The following is a 23,970-nucleotide window of genomic DNA, read 5'->3' on the forward strand; positions in this document are numbered from 1 at the left end:
GTGATCACCATTTCCCAAATGTTCTTGAACCTGCACATTTGATACATTATCTGGTCTATTAGAAATGATCAGATCCAGTAACGCATTCCCCCTAGTTGGTTCCGTTACCATTTGAGTCAAGTAATTGTCCTGTAGTGCTGCCAGAAATCTGCTGCTTTTACCAGAATGGGTAGCTTCAATACCCCAGTCAATGTCTGGAAAGTTGAAGTCGCCCATAATTATGACCTCATTTTTACTTGCAGCCTTTTTCAATCTGCTGTAGTAATCGCAGTTCTGCAGCTTCATTAATGTGGATGTGGATGTATAAAATGCTTATTGCCGGTCTTTAGGATCTGGTGAGCAATTATTTCACATGATACTGATGAATCGAGCATTTATTGGTTTGCAAAGAGGAGTCATTGAGTTCATAGTGACTTTCCTAGCATGTACAGGGGCTTTGCTATTAAATGTGTGGTAAAAAACAAGCAGCCAACAGTCGCTATTTGCCAGGAACCATTTGTGGGCACACAAGTACATCCATCCCTACTCATCAGGAATCTCTTCTTCGCCACACAGCTCATATAAAAATATACAAATTACCTATGGAGACTATCAATATTACACTGCCAAGAATTATTATTATTTAATATTTAAATAGCGCCAACATTTTCATTTAACAGAGAACATAGTTTTCACTGTTTTAAATGTGTCATTAATTATTGCATAAGAACATTAACTTTACTTTGTTACTTTGTACAGCGCCATGGAATAAGTTGGCGCTTTATAAATCAATAATAATAATAATAATAACATGATACTGTAGAAATGAATCAGACAATAGCTTACCGGCTCAGTTATTTTGTCTTCCACAGTATTCTCTGCAGTGTTACTTTGGGGAGATAACTTTGGAGGAGGCGGAGCTCTGCGTTTCTTCACTTCTGCTGTAGACCCGATACCAGAAATATTGCTCAGTGATAATGATGCACCCAGACCAAGGGAACGGGAATTTACAGAAGGCGAGCTTGGAGCTGTTGAAAAGCCCTGCAAATAAAATGAGAAATAATCATATAAGTCGATTTTCATTTATGTATATTGTCTGTTCCAATGGCACCAACATATTATACAGCCCATTACTCTCAACTTGTTATTGGGGAGGAGTGAGAACATGCAAGCTACATTTTTTATGGGAGGGAGCAGAAAAGACATGCTGACCACACTTGATACGGAGGGGGAATAAGCTGGCCACACTTGCTGGCTGCAATGGAGGTGGAGGGGGTAATCTGGATGGGGGGGGGGTGACTTATAGCTATAGCCCTGCCTACAGGTACAAAACAGTTCACATCTGTGCTTGTATATCAATGAATTTAGAATATATTAAACCTAAACAATTTTGGACCAGTTTTGTGAATAAGCTTACAATACCGGTATATTTTTTGACATGTGAGTAAATCAAATGAAGGAAATATATAAACGCAGTGCAGGTAACGTATTTTTAGAGCATTCAGTAATGTGTGTCAGTGTCTGTGCACTCATAAGCTCAGTGTGCTTGTACTAAGCACACAGCCACAAGCAGGCAGAGTACTGACCTGAGGAAGTGGAAGGATTTCAGCAAAATACTGTGTTCACTGCAGTCTGTTTGACTATAGCCAGCTGGATTCCAGTTGGAGGTAAAGCCACCTTTACTCCCCATTTTAATGCTTTTTACAAATTTAATTTTTTGTGGAACTTCTGTAAAGCAGCTTTTTTTAGCCTGTCTACTGTTTGCATGACAAAACATTCCTACATTATTACATTATTAGACAAAGCGATGTGTTGATAAGGCGTTACAGAGAAGAATGGATAGAAACAGTTTATTATGCCTCAACCCTAAATAATTATGACAGGAAAAAAGGTCTGTTTCTTTAAATATGTATGTAGAGTTTTGTGCAGTACCTTTATCATGACAATGAGAGCAGGTGTTCACATATAAACTACAGCAATGTGTTTTTAATATTTACTGGCTAGTGTGGGAAAATGTAAAATATTCACTTTGAAGAGATATAAACCAGCTCTTGTCATAAAAAGAGGGAAAAAACACAGCAACAGAAACACTAAGGAGCTTCTAATAATTTTCAACTGCATCCAAAGCTTGAAGAAAGTGCTGCTCAACAGATATCTATAGCATAATGATTTGTACTGACATCAATGTACTGTGTCTATTTCTGTGGGTGGACAATGTACACGATCTTTGACAGTTTTATTGGCCACGTTCTGTTCCTCACACACTGTTTATTTAAGCAGAAACAGTATGTTACAGAGCTAGTCGATTCTGTACAGTGTGTAACGTGAGCATGAAAGCTCTCCTGAAATGGTCCGCTAGAAATCCAATGTTCTTTTACCTACTCTGTGAAGTAAATTTACAATCAAGAATCAAGATAATTGCTCCAGAACTTTGCATTAATTTTATTTTTACAGATAGTTACATACTGTGAAAAAAAATCCTAACCTCCCCAACATAAACCTCTTCCTCACTGCCAACCTTAGCCTCCTCCCCAACATCAACCCCTTCATAGTGCTAGCCCTAACCCCTGCCAGACACCAACGTAAATAGCTTCCTTATTCCTAAACCTATCCCCCCCCCCCCCATGTAAACCTTACCCAGACTCCTCATCTTAACCTCTCATCCAACATACATTCCTTCCTCCTACCTAATCCTAATGTAAACCTCTTCCTTATACCTAGCCCTAACATCTCCCCCAATGTAAACCCTACCCTGGCTCCTAACCCTAACCTCTCCCCAATGTAAACTCCACCCTGACTCCTAACCCTAACCTCCCCCAATGTAATGCCCTCCCTGACTCCTATCTCTCATCCAATGTAAACCCCCCCCTGAGTACTAACCCTAACCACTCCCCAATGTAAACCCCATCCTGACTCTTAAAGGGACTCCGAGCAGTGCAGAAACTATGGAAAGATGCACATCATTTTAAAGCTCTCTTTCTCCTCTTTCCAATGATATATAAACCGCCACCCTACGCCTTTTAGTTTTCGCTATTTTCGCGATTGAAATTGCCGCGGCCGCAAATTCGATCGCGAAAATAGAGAAAACTAAAAGGCGTAGGGCAACGATGTAGGTGTCGTCAGAAAGAGGAGAAAGAGAGCTTTAAAGTGATATCCATCAAGCCATAGTTATATTGTATTACACAGGGTGACTTTTTGTCAAAGTCATCAGCTGCATTCAGCAGAATGGAGCTGCTGACACTGGGGAAAGTGTCGTCCTGTGTAATACAATATAACTATGGCTTGATGGATATCATTTTAAAGCTCTCTTTCTCCTCTTTCTGACGACACCTAAATCGTTGCCCTACACCTTTTAGTTTTCTCTATTTTCGCGACGAAATCGCGGTCGCGGCAATTTCAATCGCGAAAATAGCGAAAACTAAAAGACGTAGGGTGGCGGTTTATATATCATTGGAAAGAGGAGAAAGAGAGCTTTAAAATGATGTGCATCTTTCCATAGTTTCTGCACTGCTCGGAGTCCCTTTAAACCTAACATCTCCACAATGTAAACTTCAACCTGACTCCTAACCCTAATCACTCCCCCAATATAATCCCTACCCTGGCTCCTAACAATAATCTCTCCCCAACGCAATCCCTTTCATGACTCCTATCGCTAACCTCCTAAAAATGCCAATCTAGTTTTTCCTGAGATCTCATCTGAAGGTGTTTAAATAATTCCCTCATTAATTGATAGAACTTGAGGTGTCTTTGCTATGCAGCACTCAAGGATTGGGAAACATTTCTTACATAACACAAAAGAAGCCAGTGCAGAGGGCAGAAAGTCCATCTTCAGCAGTAGATTAAAATCTGGTTTGTCAATGAATGGGAACACAGGGCTTGATTCATCAAGCTTACACTGCTAAAGCAGCGCAGCTTAAAGGACAACTGTAGTGAAAGGGCTATAGAGGCTGCCATATTTATTTCCTTTTAATCAATACCAGTTTCCTGGCTATCCTGATGATCCTCTGCCTCTAATAGTTTTAGCCATAGACCCTGAACAAGCATGCAGCAGATCAGATATTTCTGACATTGTCAGATCTGACTAGATGAGCTGCATGCTTGTTTCTGGTGTGATTCAAAAACTACCGCAGCCAAATAGATTAGAAGGGCTGCCAGAAACTGGTATTATTTAAAAGGGAATAAATATGGCTGCCTCCATATACCTCTCACTACAGTTGTCCTTTAATGTTGTACGTAAGGAGCGTGCCTTCCTTAGTTAAGCGGTTGATTCCTTAGCAATGCGTGTAACATTAACTGCTGGTGGCCCTGCTCGAGTGAATTATCGCTACCACGATACTTCACTTGCGGCCGCTACTGTGTTGCTTTACATTGTTATGTAAATTAATACAGTGGCAGCAGCGAGTAAAGTATCGGGATAGCAATAATTTACTCAATCAGGGCCACCCGCAGTTAATGTTATGTGCATTGCTTCATTCATTTACACAAAAATGTAACTAAGGAAGGCACACTCCTTCCATGGCAGCAAGTGCTGCTATGTAAGGCATGCATAGCCTGCACTACACAACATTAAGCTGTGCTGCTTTAGCAAAGCAGCTTGATGAATCAAGCCATAGTTCCCATTCATTGTTCTAGGTCTCTGTGCCAATGATATAACAATGAATAAGATGCCTGCGGTCATTTGTATTATACACTGTACTTACATGCATTACTTCCTGTTTCGTGTACTAAAAGCATGCACAGGAAGCTAATGAGTGAGGACATCTTGTGGCAAATAGTAAAATTACACCTACAGCCATTTATTTTAATAAAGGGACGTACACATAACTTAAAATTAACTCTTTACCTCCCACACTCACCCATAAATATCCAAAATAAAACTTTTGCATGAAAAAAATACAATAAAAAAACAAAAAACAAACAGTTACCTTAGGGACTGAACTTTTTTAATATGTATGTCAATGTTGTTTTTTAAATTATGTTGTTTTTTTAAATTATGTTGTTTTAAATTATGGGCTTGTAAATAGTGATGGACGCAAAACATATTGGCGCCATACACTGTGATAGGGACATAATTTAAATGGTGTAATAACCTGGACAAATTGGAAAATAAAAAAATGTGGGTTTTTAATTATGGTAGCATGTATTATTTTAAAACTACAATGGCCAACAACTGAGAAATAATGCATTTTTTCAATGTTTTTATTAATATTCCCGTTAAAATGCATTTAGAAAAAAAATAATTCTTAGCAAAATGTACCACCCAAAAAAGCCTAATTGGTGGCAGAAAAAAACAAGATATAGATCATTTTGATGTGATTTGTAGTAAAGTTATTGGCAAATTAATGGGAGGAGCGCTGAAATGTGAAAATTGCTCAGATGCATAAGGTGAAAATATACTGTAGGTTGAAGTGGTTAAATTATTTCTGTTCTATTTAACTTAGGGAGTAGGGAAAGCAACTCAAGGGAACTGAAGATACACGACAATTGAATCCCCAAGTACTACTATGCCCTAGTACTCCATATTCTAGTGTTGTCCCTTTTCTTAGGTTATTATTATGATTACTTAGTACTTATATAGCGCTGACATCTTCAGCAGCGCTTTACACAGTACATAATCTTGCCACTAAATGTCTCTCAGAGTGGCTCACAATCTAATCCCTATCATATTTTCCTTATAACCTAAGGCCAATGTAGGGGGAAGTGAATTGAATTTTCTGTATGCTTTTGGGATGTAGAAAAAAGCCAGAAGGCCCAATGGAAACCCACACAGACACAGAGAACATACAAACCCTTGCAGATAGTGCCCTGGTTGGGAGAGCTATCCACTATGCCACCTGGTTGCAGAGGAAATGATCCGTAGCTGATTGTATGCTGAGAGAGGCAACAAAAAGTACAGACGTACAGCTTTTCAGCACAAGTGCCTGATTACCATAAACTGACCCAAAAGGCCTTTTGCACCCTTACTGCTGCTAATTAGAAAAACACATTGCATGATCATGAGCATTGTCCATAGGAATCCCAAATTTAGAAATTAAATATTGTTATCTGGTAAAATAATGTTATCCTTGAAATACAAAGCCATTTACAGGTAGCTTGCTAGGTAGGGGTAATATATGTACACAAGTACAGCCTAAGTTCTTGTGCTAAAAACATAAAGACAACAGTAGTAAACAACAATAAACTGATTCCATGAAAAGATTCTTAACTTGTATGTCCCACTTCACACACCACTTGAATTACTTTGTGCATCAGCAGAGATCAACTCCTGCTGCTTACCAAGGTAAACGACCTTACCAAAAACGACCAATCAATAAAATATTTTCCAAATGTCAAGCCTGCTCTCTTATCAGGTATGTTAACATTTGACTTTCCTGAGTCTAAGAATCAAATTTGTACTAACCATGTTAAGCTGTTGCTTCTTGGCTTACCCTTTGCAAAAAACTCTCCGCAGGAGAAAGGTCACATTGTAGCTAGTTATATTTGCTAGCTGAAGACCCAATTTTGTTCGGGTATGTATTTGGTTGTTATTGGGTCTGCTTTTTCTAATCTTGATATTTCAATGACCATGTTTGTGAGCTTTGGGTTCCTTGGCATCAATAATGTGGGAATGGAAGCAGTATAAATTTTCCCACTGAAATCAAGCCAACAAATCTGATTGGCTGTTTGTGGCTTCCCCCTTTTGAACCCCAGTCACCCAATGGCGACTGTAGCAGGTTTGAGGATTCTTCTGTTAACAGTGTAAGAATGTCAGCAATTTAAATATTCCCCTTGAAAATCAATAAGTGAATCGAATATTAAACCCAGTCACCGAATGACCAACTGTGGCAAGTTTGAGAACCCTGCAATTAACAGTCAAAAATGGCTGCAGTTTACATTTTCCCAGTTAAAATTAATGGCTGAAATTTGATTGGCTGTTTAATTCTCCACCCACTTTCTCTGCATTTTTAAGCTTGGTCACCAAGTGACCAACTGTTCCAAGTTTGTCAATTCTGGCTTTATTACTGTGAGAATGGCAGCTTTTTAAAATGTCCCATTAACATGAATGGGTGAAATCTGATTGGTTGTTTGTGGTCCCCCCTAAGGTGCAGGGGGGGGGGATGTGTGTGAGACCCCCATAACAAATAAACTGTTGTTTATTTGTTATGAGCAGTGGCTGGCGGAGATGCGCGAAACATCGGTGCACGTTGTGCAGGCCCGTTTCTAGGGCCGTGCGGCCCGTGCCGCCGCCCGGGGCGCTGTTGGGAGGTGGGCGCTGTAATGGAGGGGGGAGCCGGAGCCGCGGGGAGGGCAGCTCGACCTCTCCCTCCCTCTCCTGGGCCGCCCTCCGTGCTCCCCCCTCAGATGCAGAGCGAGCAGCCAGGCCAGGGAGGGAGCGTAGGTGTGTAGGTTAGATAGGTAGCTGCCCCCCAGTGTAGGTTAGATTAGGTAGGTGCCCCTCAGTATAGGTTAGATAGGTAGCTGCCCCCCAGTATAGGTTAGATGGGTAGCTGCCCCCCAGTATAGGTTAGATTAGGTAGGTGCCCCCCAGTATAGGTTAGATTAGGTAGCTGCCCCTCAGTATAGGTTAGATTAGGTAGCTGCCCCCCAGCGTAGGTTAGATTAGGTAGGTGCCCCCCAGCGTAGGTTAGATTAGGTAGGTGCCCCCCAGTATAGGTTAGATAGGTAGCTGCCCCCCAGTGTAGGTTAGATAGGTAGCTGCCCCCCAGTGTAGGTTAGATTAGGTAGCTGCCCCCCAGCGTAGGTTAGATTAGGTAGCTTCCCCCCAGTGTAGGTTAGATAGGTAGCTGTCCCCCATAATGGAGGGGGGAGCCGGAGCCGCGGGAAGGGCAGCCCGACCTCTCCCGACCTCTCCTGGGCCGCCCTCCGTGCTCCCCCCTCAGATGCAGAGCGAGCAGCCAGGGAGGGAGCGCTGTATACAACATACCTCCCTGCGTTCCAAGCGCTGCTCTACCGCCGGTCTCTTCCTCTCTGCCTATACGATGATACACATGCTGCTTCCTGTTTAGCCGGAAGCAGCGTGTGTATCATCTTATAGGCAGAGAGGAAGAGACCGGCGGCGAGAGAGCAGCGCTTGGAACGCAGGAAGGTATGTTGTATACAGCGCTCCCTCCCTGGCTGCTCGCTCTGCATCTGAGGGGGGAGCACGGAGGGCGGCCCAGGAGAGGTCGGGAGAGATCGGGCTGCCCTTCCCGCGGCTCCGGCTCCCCCCTCCATTATGGGGGGCAGCTACCTATCTAACCTACACTGGGGGGAAGCTACCTAATCTAACCTACGCTGGGGGGCAGCTACCTAATCTAACCTACACTGGGGGGCAGCTACCTATCTAACCTACACTGGGGGGCAGCTACCTATCTAACCTATACTGGGGGGCACCTACCTAATCTAACCTACGCTGGGGGGCACCTACCTAATCTAACCTACGCTGGGGGGCAGCTACCTAATCTAACCTATACTGAGGGGCAGCTACCTAATCTAACCTATACTGGGGGGCACCAACCTAATCTAACCTATACTGGGGGGCAGCTACCCATCTAACCTATACTGGGGGGCAGCTACCTATCTAACCTATACTGAGGGGCACCTACCTAATCTAACCTACACTGGGGGGCAGCTACCTATCTAACCTACACTGGGGGGCAGCTACCTATCTAACCTACACTGGGGGGCAGCTACCTATCTAACTTACACTGGGGGGCAGCTACCTATCTAATCTATACTGGGGGGCAGCTACCTAATCTAACCTACGCTGGGGGGCAGCTACCTATCTAACCTGTACTGGGGGGGCACCTACCTAATCTAACCTACACTGGGGGGCAGCTACCTATCTAACCTACACTTGGGGGCAGCTACCGATCTAACCTATACTGGGGGGCAGCTACCTATCTAACCTACACTGGGGGGCAGCTACCTAATCTAACCTACACTGGGGGGCAGCTACCTATCTAACCTATGCTGGGGGCACTTATCTAACCTGTATTGGGGGCACCTACCTAGCTAGCCTATACAGGTGGCAACTATACTGGCTACCTATATTGCAGGCACCTACCTAAATAACTTATACTGGGGGCACCTACCTATCTAACCTATGCTGGGGGCAACTATTCTGGCTACCTATATTAGAGGCACCCACCTAGCTAACCTGTACTGGGGCACCTACCTATCTAACTTAACCGGGGGCGCCTGCCTATCTAACCTATACTGGGGGCATCTATACTGGCTACCTATACTGGAGGCACCTACCTGGCTAACCTATAGCAGGGGCAACTATACTGGCTCACCTATGCCTGGCTACCTATACTGGGGTACCTATTCTTGGCTACCTATACTGGGGGGACCTATACTAAGTGCAACTAGACCTGGCTAACCTATACTGCGGGCACCCATACCTTGCTCGGGGGGGGGGGCGCAATTTTTACACCCTCGCCCTGGGTGCATTTTAGCCTAGAAACTGCACTGACGTTGTGGAACTACTAGGCTAAGCCTGCCCATGGCCAGCGAGGGGGGAGAGCCCATTCCAAGTTAAACTGTGCGCAATCTGATTGAATCTTGAAAACAAGAATGCAATATGATTTTATAAGGAATAAATGTGAAACGGTTTTACACTATGCTGAGTATTTTTATTGACGATATGGTGATTGTGCTGAATGAGGAAATTTGTGAAGACATCAGGAATCTGCCAGGGAGGTGAGGGATAACCCAATAATGGTCCCGAGGCTGCATCTGACCCGCCAGTGGGTCTCAGTGGACGGTGAGTCTCATTTTAAGGGTGTGGTGAAGGATTTTCTGTCTGAAGTGAAATGAAAACAATTTGAAGCCTGGAGGACTGTTTAATCAGAGCAGCTTATGAATGCTGGGGCAGCACGGTGGTATAGTGGTATAGTGGTTAGCGCTCTTGCCTTGCAACACTGGGTTCCCGGTTTGAATCCCAGCAAGGTCAACATCTGCAAGGAGTTTGTATGTTCTCCCCGTATCTGCGTAGGTTTCCTCCGGGCACTCCGGTTTCCTCCCACATTCCAAAAACATACAGATAAGTTCATTGGCTTCCCCCTAAATTGGCCCTAGACTATGGTACATGCACTACACGATCCATGCATAGACATATGACTATGGTAGGAACTAGATTGTGAGCCCCTCTGAGGGACAGTTATTGACAAGACAATATATACTCTGTACAGCGCTGCCTAGTATGTTGGTGCTATATAAATACTTAAATAAATAAATGAATAAATAAATAAATAGACTGTTATTTCAGAGTGGACTTTAATGCAGATTGTGCATGACACCTGTGTGACGCTACCTCTGGATGTTTAATTGCTTTTTATTAGAGAGGGGGTGAACCAGGACATACACATTATATAATTATTCATTTCCCTTACCATTGCATGCCAGCGCACGTGTGTATGTATACAGCTGTCTAAAAAGTTTTATACAAATTTTTTTTGTATTTGTTTTCATAATAAGAAACACTTTAGACTAATTATTGCATGGCTGTTCACAATATGTTGCTGCTTTAAGGGGCCCATACACCTAACGATTTTCCCACCGATATACAGCCGTTTCGATCACAGTGATCGAAACGGCTGTGAAATCGCTGCGCACACCGCTGACAGAACGATCGATTTCCGTCCGAAATCAATCGTTCCCGTCGACCCATCCATGCGGAAGATTTTTCTCGGTCGCCGGCGGGTCGGGAGTGTGTTGTTAGCGGCGTTCGAATGCCCGACGACCGACGCAATACAGCGGTAATACATTACCTGCTCCAGCCGGTGCGAGTCCCCTGGTCTTCTTCTCCGCTTCGGGCTCCAGAGCTACACAGACCTTCCTGTCCCGGCAGGAAGTTTAAACAGTAGAGCGCCCTCTACTGTTTAAACTTCCCCTGGACAGGAAGTTCAGTAGCCGGAGCAGTGCCGGAGCGGAGAAGAAGACAGGGTGGACTCGTGCCGGCCGGAGCAGCTAATGTATGCGGGGGGGGGGTAGCGGCAGCTCCACAGATTGTGATCGGTTTCAGGCTGAAATCGATTCACAATCTGTTTGCAGTAAAGGTGGCCATACGATCCCTCTCTGATCAGATTCGATCAGAGAGGGATCTATCTGTTGGTCGAATCTGATGGCAAATCGCCCAGTGTATGGCCACCTTTAGGGCTCGTATACACATTTGTATTATAATATAATGCAGGTGGACTTTGGTTTAACTGAACTGCTCGGCACCTGTGTTGCTTTCTGCTGCAATGCTGACTCCATTGAACTACACTGAATGGGACAGGATTGTTTGTTAATCACAGAAATGCATGCAGCAGTGTTCTGTCAGAATGCACTGCAGCACAGTGCATAAGTGTGCACATCAGACACTGCTGTCTATACAGTATGCCACATTAACCAAGAATTTGAGTACGATATAGGTTTGATATGAGATTCTTGCACCAAGGCCTCCATTCGTGCAATATAGTCCATCTCGTATTCCCACGCTTTAATAGTCGGTATTTCTATACATAGCACCAAAGCAAATTAAGCACAATAAAAATACAACAAAAATCCATGTTCGTGGACCAATCAAACACTAAACAGAAGTCCACAATGAACCAAAATGTAGCAAAAGATGCATCAAACTCCATATTGAAATAATACTATACTTTATTAAGGAATAACAATAAAATCAATTAAAAATCTTCTCTGTACAACTTTTTAATTGATTTTATTGTTATTCCTTAATAAAGTATAGTATTATTTCAATATGGAGTTTGATGCATCTTTTGCTACATTTTGGTTCATTGTGGACTTCTGTTTATTGTTCTGGTATTTCTATAGATTTCCAATATTTAGGAATGGTTAATCTAGCTGCAGTTAGGAAATGTCTTAATAAGGATTTTTTAAATCTCTTAATAGGCATAGGTAACATCAGGAGGATCAATGATGCAGGATCATTTTTCAAATGAAAATTCAGACACTCCTTAGATACTTTGCATATTTTTAACCAAAATGGCTGAATGCGTTCACAAGAATTCCAGATATGTGTCATTGACCCCTCTTCTAAACCACATCTCCAACACCCCTTTATAGTAAACTTGAAGGAACCTGGCCATGTAGTTTCCTAAATAAAGATTGCTACATCAGAATTTGACATACGTTGGATATTTATACAGGCACATTTGCTGGGAACTGGGGACTGAGTTTACTATATCAAGAGTTTTACCATACCAGAGTTTACTACAGCGAGATTGTACTGTAATTGTCTCCAGTGCACTACTGCCAGTTAATATACTTTTCTCTTTAATTATTTCCAAATTTGGCAGCACTAAAACAAAGTATGTAATGTGCCAGCAAATAAATATGTCCAAGCCCATGTGCAAATGAAGTTTGAAGTTACCAACTAAATTTATCTTAACAGTCACTGCAGGAAGTATGACGGAGATGTTTCTGAACAAACAAAAACCTGGGGTTATATGAGGTCTGAGAACAAGCAAGAGACCTCAGATGACCCAGAAGGAAGGTTACTTAAGTGCTTCTTTTTCAGGCTAATTTTTAATTGGTCACACCTGCTAATCTGGGTTTATATTTACTACTAAAAGTTGCACAGCAGTCCTATGTATGTTTGTTTAGATACATACAGTATATGAATAAACTCTTATTTAAGTCAGTAATCCTAATGAATGGTAGCAATTAACAACTTAAAGCAATGCTTAACACAAACCTGTCACAGAATATCTGAACATGATGAAATGATGTTCTCCCTTCCACCATTTATACATGTTTGTTATGTCACAAGATCAGCAGAAAGCAGTTCAGGAGGAAGAAGGTTGTGTGTGAAGAGAGAGGCCTGAGCAGCTATCCAAAGGCTGAACTGGTCAAGAAAGGGAAGGAGCTGGCATTTGAGCTAGACAATATGAAGACAGAAGGCCAAGAGGTGTTCCCAGGACAAGTTAAGGAGAAGCTTTATGCTGACTGGTCTCTCATGAGATTGCACAAGCCTTCACTCAGAGTACTGTTATTGCATAATGGAATATAAAACAAAGCAGCCAACGCTGCCAAGTTTAACACAACACTTCATTCATGTTTGACACCTTCCAGCTCATTCCAGCTAAGCTCACACAAGAGTATTTTCAAAAAGGTTTATCCAAGAAAATGAAAACATGATGACAGGATCACCACAACTGAAAAAAGAGCCATTTTGGCCACAGCCTCAAAAGTTTAGATTCAGTACCCATGGGTACCTTTTTTTATTTGCGACAAATTAGGTAACCAGTAACCATGGGTACCTAATTTGTCATTGTTCAAAAGAGAGACTGATTTGTGCGCATGTATGTGTTTCCTTTGTTTAAAGGTTAATAACCAGAATGTCCTCAGCTTGAAACTCAGATCCCAGAGCATGAAGTGTGTGCTTGTGTTCTAACTGGTGCCGGTGGAGTAGGGAGCAATTCTAAAGAGGAAGCAACCACAAGGTGAATTGTAGAAGCTGCAGTCTTTTTGGAGGGTGAGATTCCCTATGTTAACAGTATTTCAGCTTGGGAGTGTGTGTTTAAATAGCAGAGGGTTAATTATTGTTTTCATGTAAATTGATCACTTCCATCAGCACCTGTTTTTCTGTCCTATAAGTCCCAGCAGGATGAGTATAGCTACCTTAGTTTTCGAATGTCTTTCAGCAGCCATTGTGGTCTGGCTGAAGGCTGAAGCCTCTTGTCTTTATAGGTGCGTACACACGCACTACGAAATGTAAAGACGGGTCCGCCGGACCCACCCGCTGGGCAGTCTTTAGCCGAAAGTATGCGCGTGTGTACACGTTGTCGGCTAAAGACCGCCCAGCAGGAGGGTCCGGCGGACCCGTCGTTACATTTGGTAGTGTGTGTGTACGCACCTTATGCCAGCACAGCCCATTTATTTAAAAGACATCTGAGGTAAAAATGAACTAATGAGATAAACAATTGTATCTATCCTCCTTCTTCTTTAAATGACTTTTTATGGTATCCCACAGTTTTATTTTATATGTAAATCTAATTTTTAAATGTTTACTGTTTCATGGTCTTTTCTCAATTACACATTCATTGAAGTATGCCAGAGCAAAAACCTGTGAACTATTGACCTTTTTATTTCTTTCCCACTCTCAGAAGCCATTTCCTGTCAAGGAAGTGTTCTATGGCTGTAATTCCTTATCAGTGAGGGTTACTTTATAGTCCGACCCGGTACCAACCTGGACAGAAATTGTCACTTGCATACTTGATTTTTAACTCTTTCAGGCAGAGAAAAAAAAAAAGAACACAGCATAGTTATTGGTGTGCTTGGCACAGTACATACACATGTCTATCTCATCATGTCACATGTCACCTCAGATGTCCTTTAACGGTATATATACTGTAGAGAGTTAGAGACTGGCAGGCACAATTTACTAGTGTCAGCAGTATATTACAGAGAAGACTGGGTGAAGTTCAATCCTCCCCCCCCCCCCCATTTATTTAATGGTGTTAGTTTTTCAATAAATTGATCACATCCCTCAGTAACTGTATTTTCCCTTACCTAAATCTGTTCAGGATTACCATAGCTACCTATGTTTCTGATGGTGTTGGATTAGTAAAGAAGATTTCAATAACAATTAGCAGTGTGTGGAGTTATCCCCCTATTTATTTCTATAACAATCAGCAGTGTGTGGAGTTATCCCCCTATATTTAGTAGGGCCTGATGAGAGGAAAGTGCCTCCTGAATCAGAGTTTAACCAAAATCCTGACAGCCACAGACACCAGAAGGCCAATATATTGCAGTATGTAATAAGTAAAGATGTTGTTGGTATAAATGTAAGTAAACAGATAATCACAAATCAGGGTTGCTGATAAAGCAACCACTGTAACAGCATGCAGAGAATTGCTGCCCTTACATGGCCTTTACTTTGTAGGTGGTTGCTCTCACAAAAAAAAAAGACAAACATTTTATGAAACCATAAAAATTCAACTTGCGAACAGGGGTGATAAATGCCAAGAAATAATAGGCACAAAGGCGCCTGCTATTGACCTGAGGAAGCGGTGGATATACCATGAAATGCATTATCTTATTGAGCTACCATTATTTATTAAACCTGTGAAACTCTGGGCAACAGTCTTCAAGAAGGTAAATCAACACATAACTTCTTTAAAAAACTGTTTTTAAATCATAATTTTTTTGTGTGCCTCCACCTATTATTGTCTTTGTTTATCTCATGATTTATCTCTTCTTATAGGTCTTAAAGCGGTATCGTCACCATAAAAATCTAATTTCAACAGCAACTATTCTGAGTGTATTAAGTGATAAAGATGCTAATCCTGCATTCAAAACTTTTTCTGCTGTTAGGATTTGAATTTATCACATACCTAAGAAGCACTGGCCCTTTAGCAGTCAGTGCCAAAGAGTTGCATGCTGGGGGTTCTTTTTATCTATAATATATATTCCTCTTCTCCCATTTATTTCCCTGCCTGGCTGCTTATCTGAAACATGTTCCTGCTCACTTGTGTTTACAAGCAAGGCTGAGGTGACTCAGCGATTAGAGGAGAAAAGTGCAGTTCCTAGTATCCACCTCAGTGGGAGTGTCTGAAGACTCTGGGAGGAGGGCAGCTAATGAATACACAATGAGCAAGAGAAGGGAGGGGGGGAAACAAGAGTTAGGGAGGATATGATGTAATTGTTAGCTTAGCAAGATGGCCACTGCCTAGAATAGGATTTTCTGCTTTTCCTTTATAAAATTCACAGGGATCATTATGTGGATAGCACAATACATTTGTTATGTAAGTAGAACTAGTATTTATCTACTTATATATGTGTTTTTTATTTCTAGGTTAACATGGGTGTCGCTTGTTCTTTAACTCATGGTTTATCTTTCCTTATTTGTTTAATTTCATGGTTACCTCCCTTTATTTGTTGTAACTCACAGTTGATCCCACCTTAGTAAAGTTGATGTGCACAGGAAGTGCACAGTGATTTTATTAATATGTGCACCAGATATGTCATGAGTGTTGTGCAAATAGTCTCATGTAACCCAGGCTGTGTACATGTTGCTAGCATACTGAGATTTACAGTACATATAAAATAACAAAACATTTTCTACATCAAACTTGCTATTGAGCAGCAGGTTTAACCAATGGGTTAAACAAGAGTATAGAACCATATGCAGATTACCAGATGATTACAAAAACAAAAATCTACAAACATCCAAATAACCAACCGTTTACTTTTGGAGGACAAATGGCTTGAGATATAGCAGTTAACTATTTAAGGACCGAGCTAATTGAAATCTATGCCCTGTTTTGGTGGGCTCCTGGCTGGCAGGGTGTAGATTTCAATTAGCTGCCGCTGCGCGCATCCGCCGTTTCCGCCACTCCCCGCCGATCGCGCCGCTCAAACCCGACGAGTCTCGCCGCATCTCACAGGCGCTGCCTGTCTCTATGACGGCAGAACCATGTCAGCCGGTCAGGAACCGTTTCATTGGCTCCTGGCCGTGTCTATCAATGTAAGCCGCTCCCATTGGCTTACATTGATAGACACGGTCAGGAGCCAATAAAAGCGGCTCCTGACCGGCTCACATGGCTCTGCCGTCATAGAGACGGCAGAGTCTATGTCCTGGGGGTCCCGGTGAGCGGCGATGATGGCGGTTACAGCGGGTATGTGCGGCGATTCGTCTGTACTTTGTCGGGATTCAGCATTCCTGTACCAGCAGTCTCTGGTCCTTAAGGGGACAGAGACCGCTGGTACGTAAGTGGTTAAGAAAGCCATTACCTTTAAAGAGGCAAGAAATATAGGATACTTTTGGGATGCAATGTATCAACATGCTACATACCACAAACAGATAGGATTCAATAAATTAAACAAACATAAGAGAGTGGTCAGAGCTGGTCACTGCTCCCAGGTGATTGAGGAAAGCTGGAGGTAGGGGTCTCATGTGCTAGATCCACATGTTTTGCCAAATGCGCCAAAACGTGCAACAGCACAATAGTCGATGAAGTCAATGGCCTGCACAGGATTTACAAAATATCTGCAATCATTTGCCTTTAATTTTCACATTTTTTCCCACACTTTAAAATCAGACAGCTTCGTGGCAAAACGTGCAACAGCACAATAGTCAATGAAGTCAATTGCCTGCATGGGATTTACAAAATGTCTGCAATAATTTGCATTTAATTTTCAATTTTTTTCCCACACTTTCAAAGCAGACCGCTTTTCCAATTATAATGTATTTTTCAGCAATATGGAAAATCACACATGGGAAAACCCAGTGCCAGAAACCACAAAATAGCATAGAAAAACACAGGAGCAAGTTTGATGCCTGCTGGAGGGTCTCCTATTAGGTAGAGATCGGATGCCCAAGTTTGGCACATGTTAGATCTCACATGTTGGCACATGCTAGATCTCATCTCTGCCCAAGTTCTGAAAGAACTAGGAGTGCTTTGTAAAACAGGTCTGCCCTACTAGAAGTTAACTTGAATATTATTATCTTCCATTATCCTCAGTCCTCAGTACTTCATCCAGACTCCTACAGACAGATGTACAGTTGTTACACTGGAAGTACACAGACTGATTAAAATTAAATTAATTGTATATCTGGTTGGCGCAGAGGTGACCAGCCTCAAGTGTCTTCTCCAATTTAAAAGGATGGGAAAACTGTCAGCAAAAGCTGGACAGAGTTGGGGATGCTTAGGAGGGGTAAGAGGTATCTGGCTGTGTTCAGAATACGATCTCTAATTTCTTTGAGTTTGAGAACCACATCTTTAAGAAAGTCAGTGTTTTTCATGATCTGGAAAATTCACAGTGGATTCTACTTATCCAAAACTCAGCAACATAAGTTAAGAGCAATGTCTTTCAAGGCAGTAAAATATTTTGCAAGGGTTGTGCCCACATGTTCTATTTTTTTAAGTATTCCAATGTAAGTTTAAGGGCCTCTATCTTAGTTAAGCGATTATTCATATACATTTTATCTGATGCAAAGGGGGGGGGGGGTAGAGGCAGCACAAGGGGACAGAAGGAGACACAAGGGGACAGAAGGAGGCACAGAGGGGGACAGAAAGAGGCATAGAGGGATGTACAGGGCGGAGGCACAGAGGGAAACAGTAAAGGCTGTCTGCTCCTCAGGACACAATGATGCTGCTCCTCAGGGCACCAGACTACCTGCTGCTGAAAAACCATAAGGGCGGGGCTCTGTTTGAGGGTGTTAATCCAGGGGCATTTTGCAATGGCCTGGAATGCTTTTGGTTAAAAACAGGCCTGTTGGCTGTTATCATAAGAATTCTGAGTACTCAGAACAGCTTTCTTGCAGAGTTCTCATCTGCTCTAGTCTCTACTGCGTTACAAAATATTTTCCACATGAAATCTGGGCTCTAATTGCTAACTAAAGAGAAACTGTCCTTAAAGCCCCTTGCAAGCTCAGTCAATAGTACAGTGAATAGGACAGTGCAAGTGTAGTCTTCATAGCAATCAGTCACAATCAGTCACAGTTAATTGCACTTTGCCAGGTTACAGGTCGCCCGTGAGTATGGCGTGCGCGCCCCGAACCGTCGCTTGTCGCTGCTGTCGCCAGGCGATTGGCGCGGTCAATCGCCTAGCGACAGGTGCCACCGCAATTTCGCCGCAACTGTCGCTAGTCCGCGTGTGTATGCGGACTAGCGACAGCAACCTAATAGCCAGTGCACTGAGTTTCTGGCGGGGGGGGGAGGAACGTCGGCGACAGCTTCCGTCGCATCACTAATCCCTCTTCCGCGGTGTGTATGCGGAGGGACCTGGCGACGAGCTGTCGCCGAACTGTCGCGCACACGCTCCCGTGTGCTAGCGACAAGCTACATAAGTAGCTCGTGAGTATGGGCCATTACACTTTGCTCCTTACAAAGTTTATTGGATAGTTTTGCCTAGATATATGACACTATTTTTCTTCTCGCTTTTTGTGGAGGAGTGATGCATTTATAGAGGGCTAGGATGTTGGAGTGGTAAAAAAGGCAACAGCACCAGTTAACTTAAGCGGCTGTGCTATTGTTTATGGAAATTAAAATGTTTCTGTATAATTTTAATCCTTTATTTATCTTAGTAAGCTACTAGGTGGAAAAGTAAAGCAGAGGGCCAATAAGATATATGAGTCTGGAGAGAGCATTAAAACACATATGGCCATTTCCCACAGGTAGCTGAAGCTGTCAGCTACTCTGGTGCAGTGCCCCGATGCTTGCTAGTTCATGGCACAACACAGGCATTGGAGAGGCAGTTGTCACATTGAATCATATCTCTTTCTGCAGGGTTACCGAACCATATGTGGGGTCACAAACACTGACATACACTTGCATTAAATTGCAGCTGGTAGGCACTCGATGGCTGTAAGATGCGGAGAGGGCATGTCTGGGAGTTGGGCACACTTTGGATTCTTTGCCTCTGGTGCTAGAGAACCTTGTCACAGCACTGGATGGGAGGCTGAACTGCCCAACAAGCATGCTATTCAGCCTCCCACGTGAAAAATCTCATACTTTTGGCTACAAGGCTGTGCAGGTGATATACTCTGAGACACCACAGGCACTATTTACCCTGTTTCCTAACAATATAAATTCAAAACCAAACTCTTTAAAGAGATGTCTATACATAAAAGTGTTTATCTTTGAGGAAGCCCCAAGAAATGTCAGCCATCACTGAGCTCTAATACAGCACAGTATATAAAACTTTCTTTTCAGAACCATTACACTTATAGTACATTAATGAGTAGGAAATCATTTTGCTACCTTCTTATAAAGTATGTTATTTTCCACAGTGTTTGCTAGACCTATTGGTGCAGATGCTACTTAAAGCTGTAAAAGTTGGTTTCTACAACTCTCAACAGCAGACTGCCAAATGTCACGTGTTTAGCTGAATGTTTCTTGTGTGATGTAACCATTTTTTCTCTCTAATCTGTGTCAAAAACCAACAAAATAGGACTCAGAACTCCAGAAGTAAAGCACAGAGCAGTGAAATTGGATAGCAGCCCTGGTGTCTTTGCTCATCCATTCAAAAGAACGCCAGTAATGAGCTCGCTCTTTCTCAAGGCATGCTTAACACTGCATTCACTTATGAAATTATAGGAAATTATAGGAAGCTGAATAAGTCTCCTTTTCGGGAAACAATGTATTTTTGCAATATCTATTTAGACATTTAAAACACAAAACAGATGTATACAGTCACCATCATTTTCATTCCATTCTGCAAAATGTACAACTTATGGCCCTTGCTTAATAATTCCTTTAAATATGAAAATATCATGGGCCGGTTTACTTAAAAGATAAGATCTTTGGCAAAGCTGGAAGAATATGCCTGTGTAAAGCAGTACACAGTACAGCTATTCCCAGTGCCCACTTCAGCACGTGTTTTCCTAGGCCTGTGTTGGTTCTCAGTAGCAGAGCTTATTTTTGTCACTCTATAAAATCTTTCATTAGCTAATGTCAAATAAATAATTTTTAAAATACCAGTGAGGAGCCCATATACTGGCCACGTCCTGTCACTGTGAGAGACATCACTGCCAGTGTTCTCAGAATCATTCAGTCTGAGCTGTGGGATGATGCACTAGCAGCACCAGCCATGCCATACACACTAAAGGTGTGTACACACCATACAATATTCATGCAATCAGACTGTACAATTGTCTACATTCTTACCAACATCCAAGTAGTGTAATAGCACTTCAGTGTTCTCCCCAGAATTTTTTTCCAGCCGGGTGGCATGAAATAGTAGCCGGGTGGCATGAAAAAGTAGCCGGGTGGGTTGAGATGAAAATGCAGGGCAACTCTGCTTACAGCATAGGAGGTGAGCCGATGACAGCCGGGTGGTCACCAAATCTAGCCGGGTGGAGCACCCGGCTAAAAGAGCCTGGGGAGAACACTGCACTTGGTGATTGATTGTACAGCCAGATTGCATAAACATTGTATGGTGTGTGGACACCTTAAAGGGAACCTGATGCGAGTAAAATTATTTAAAATAAACACATAATGTAGATGCAAATGAATATTACATACTAACCTCACCGTCAGTTCCTCTCAGAAGATCACCATTTTCTTCTTACAGTGATCCTTTCCAGTTCTGACAATATTTTGTCAGAACTGAAATATACCAGTTGCTGCCAGTTATACATCAGCAGCTGTCAGTTACAACTGAATATGCAAGGTAATGTCCATGTTTCCCTATGGCTCAAGTGAGTGATATTACAGTTTAACTGTGTGCTGAGCAGAAAGCTGTTAGGGGGTAATGTCCATTTTTAAAATGGAGGATGGATAATTCCATTGATCACAGTGGACAAATGTGGTGCAGGAGAGGAGAAAGAGATTCAGCAGTAGACTACACAGGAGGTAAGTATGACATGTGTATGGTTATTTTGACTTTTTATTTTCAGTTCAGGTTCTCTTTAAGGCTTGGTTGCCACTTGTTGCAAAAATGTAGCCATTGGGTGTGTTTTTGCAAGCTCCACTCGGTGCAGGAATTTTGAAAATAGCACCCGCTTTCACTTGTTAAAAATGACACATCCAAACTTGCTGCATTTTTCCTAACTAGACAGGTGCACATACGCAATGAAACTCTATGAGAAGGGACAGTATCCATTCTCACTAGGTTGGTCAATGTGTCTGCTTCCTCTGCTTTGATTGCCACCATTATGCAAATACTCACATGTGCCCCGGTTCCGCTGCCTCCTCCACTTGGTCTTGGTAAACAGACCAATGCTCGGCAGAAGCCATTGGGTTGCAAAAGACCAATGGGAATCCTCAGCAAGATGGATGATTCTCATTGGTTCATGGTTGACCGATGAAAATTCTCCCTGTCAGGAAGAATTGGTCCATTATATTCCTTTGGGTAAGTCCCACGCTCCTGTCAGCCTGTGATCTGATTACTGGCTCCAGGAGGGACCAAGTGGAGAAGGGACGAAGCAAAGTGCTTACCATGCAGATTTGAGTCCACTGTAAGTGGAAATTGAGCCTAAAGCTACGTCTACACGTAGCGATCCAGCAGCGATTTGGCTTATCAATCGAGCCGCCGCTGATTCCCTGCTTGTTCCCCACGAGGGGACAATGGCAGGGAATCGAGCGGAAGATAAGCGGCGCCGGCGGGTACGAGGGCGTATCGAACCCGACGCACGCACGGGCGAGCGGGGACGCGGCGGGCACGTGCGGGGATGCGGAAGAGGCGATCCGGCGGCTAATCGAGCGCCGGATCGCTACATGTAGATGTAGCATTAGAATCTTAAGCTGAGCCAGAGCACTGTACTGAATGATTTGATCATGCAATCTAAACTTTTGGACAGGATTTTTAGTTGCAGTTGCAAAAATATCATTTACATAAATTAGTAACATTTGAGTCATCTGACTATTAAGCAATGGATGGAATTTATATATGTGCCTAACATGGGCTTCATATCTGTGCTTGACATGGGCTTTGAAGTGACCCTTGGCCTTACTTACAAAAATTAAACAAATTAAGATTTTTGAAACAAGATACAGTTCTGAAGGTTTCCTATAAAACTAACTATTCCATCTTTTGTTCACATCCAAACTGTTAACATGTACTTTTTACTGTACTACAGGAACCTTGTGAATTTGTAAACACACATTTCTTTCTGCTTTATTGTATGAAGTCTGGTGGTGTAAGGTAGATAAAAAACTTTACACCTGAAAAACTCTATTCCTGCCTGTCACTCTTGAGTAACAGGAGAGCAGTGGATTGTTTCTTATGAACCACAACAAAGCAAGTCCTTTCAGGGACCAGTGTTGTAAATGGAATTATGCTGCAACCTTAAAGGAGTACTATAGGGGGTAGGGGGAAAAAAGAGTTGAACTTACCTAGGGCTTCTAATGGTCCCCTGTGGTGCTCCAATGCTCCGGTCCCCGCCTCCAGTCTGGTCCGACTTTAGAGTCAGAAATTCCAAAAGTGAACCGGATTCGGGGACCGGAGCATCAGTGAGTGGCTGCGCAGGCACAGGACGTATTCGGGGGACCATTAGAAGACCCGGGTAAGTTCAACTCTTTTTCCCCCTCCCCCCTCCCACAGTAGTCCTTTAACACCCTGCCCCAATCCCAGACTGAACAGATGCAGGAGATGCTCACTGGCCACTGCCCCTCCTCCTAGTTGTTTGTTGTTTTTGCACATGTGACAAGAATACATTAATATAGATATGAGTATAGATATGAGTATAAGTACTGTGTCACAACTGAAATATGATTGCAAAAGTTTAGAAATCTGTACAAAGTTGTTTTTCTTACTTGCCTGGACCTAGACTTTAAACAACTATGTACTGTTAGTTCTGTAGGTAACCGGAGGGTAAAAGTAATGTAATATCTAGTTCTGATCCTCTTTAAAAACATACAGAAAAGCAAATAAACATCTCTATTTATCTTAAATGGATTATGCCAGCAGCCTAGAGTAAAGGAGACAAGTTATTGAACAGCTGATAATGACATCATCCCTGACCTGACCGTAAATGTCTCAATTTTCAAAGCAGTAAGTTTACCATACTTCATTACTATATTACCACCAGCACATATTTCACATGCAATCAGGATGAAAAAGCTTTAAATCCTACTTTATATGCTCCTCGTGAGTTCCCATTCAAATCAATGCAAACAACAGAAAGTACAAAGGGAATTAAGACAGCTTTTTAAGTAATGTAAAGAGAAATCACTGATTAATGTATGTTACAAAAAACAGGAATTATTCCAGCTCAGGTCGCTGGCACTAAAGATTATTACATTCTGTAAATTACTCATCTGCCTGGCACACTGAGAGAAAACAGACAACTAAAAAATATCAGTAGGAGTAAGGAGTGAGCGTAATGCTGGGTACACAGGGTGCGTTCCCGCACTCGATGCCCCGCTCGATTCCCGGCCGCTCCATTATTTCCAAGCGCATTTCGATGATTGTTAGGTTGATTCTCATGCAAAGTATGCCAAATCGACCTAATGATCCATCGAAACGGGAATCGGACATGTCGGACCTAATCGAGCGGTTGGGAATCGACGGGAATAAAGTGGGGAATCGAGTGCGGGAACGCACCGTGTG

At 42.6% G+C, this 23,970-nt stretch overlaps 1 protein-coding gene across 3 annotated transcripts in view; it reads right to left on the minus strand.

Moving 5' to 3' along the window:
• Positions 1-23,970, minus strand: part of COBL (cordon-bleu WH2 repeat protein) — a 609,262-nt gene that overhangs the window by 193,775 nt on the left and 391,517 nt on the right. For all 3 annotated transcript variants that reach the window (XM_068236528.1, XM_068236529.1, XM_068236527.1), the window contains one exon: positions 826-1,020. In XM_068236528.1, coding sequence (XP_068092629.1) covers positions 826-1,020 — 195 coding nt within the window. The remainder of the gene's footprint in view (positions 1-825; positions 1,021-23,970) is intronic.

This window comes from Hyperolius riggenbachi, chromosome 5 (assembly GCF_040937935.1).
Source record: "Hyperolius riggenbachi isolate aHypRig1 chromosome 5, aHypRig1.pri, whole genome shotgun sequence".
In the NCBI taxonomy this organism is placed as follows: Eukaryota; Metazoa; Chordata; class Amphibia; order Anura; family Hyperoliidae; genus Hyperolius; species Hyperolius riggenbachi.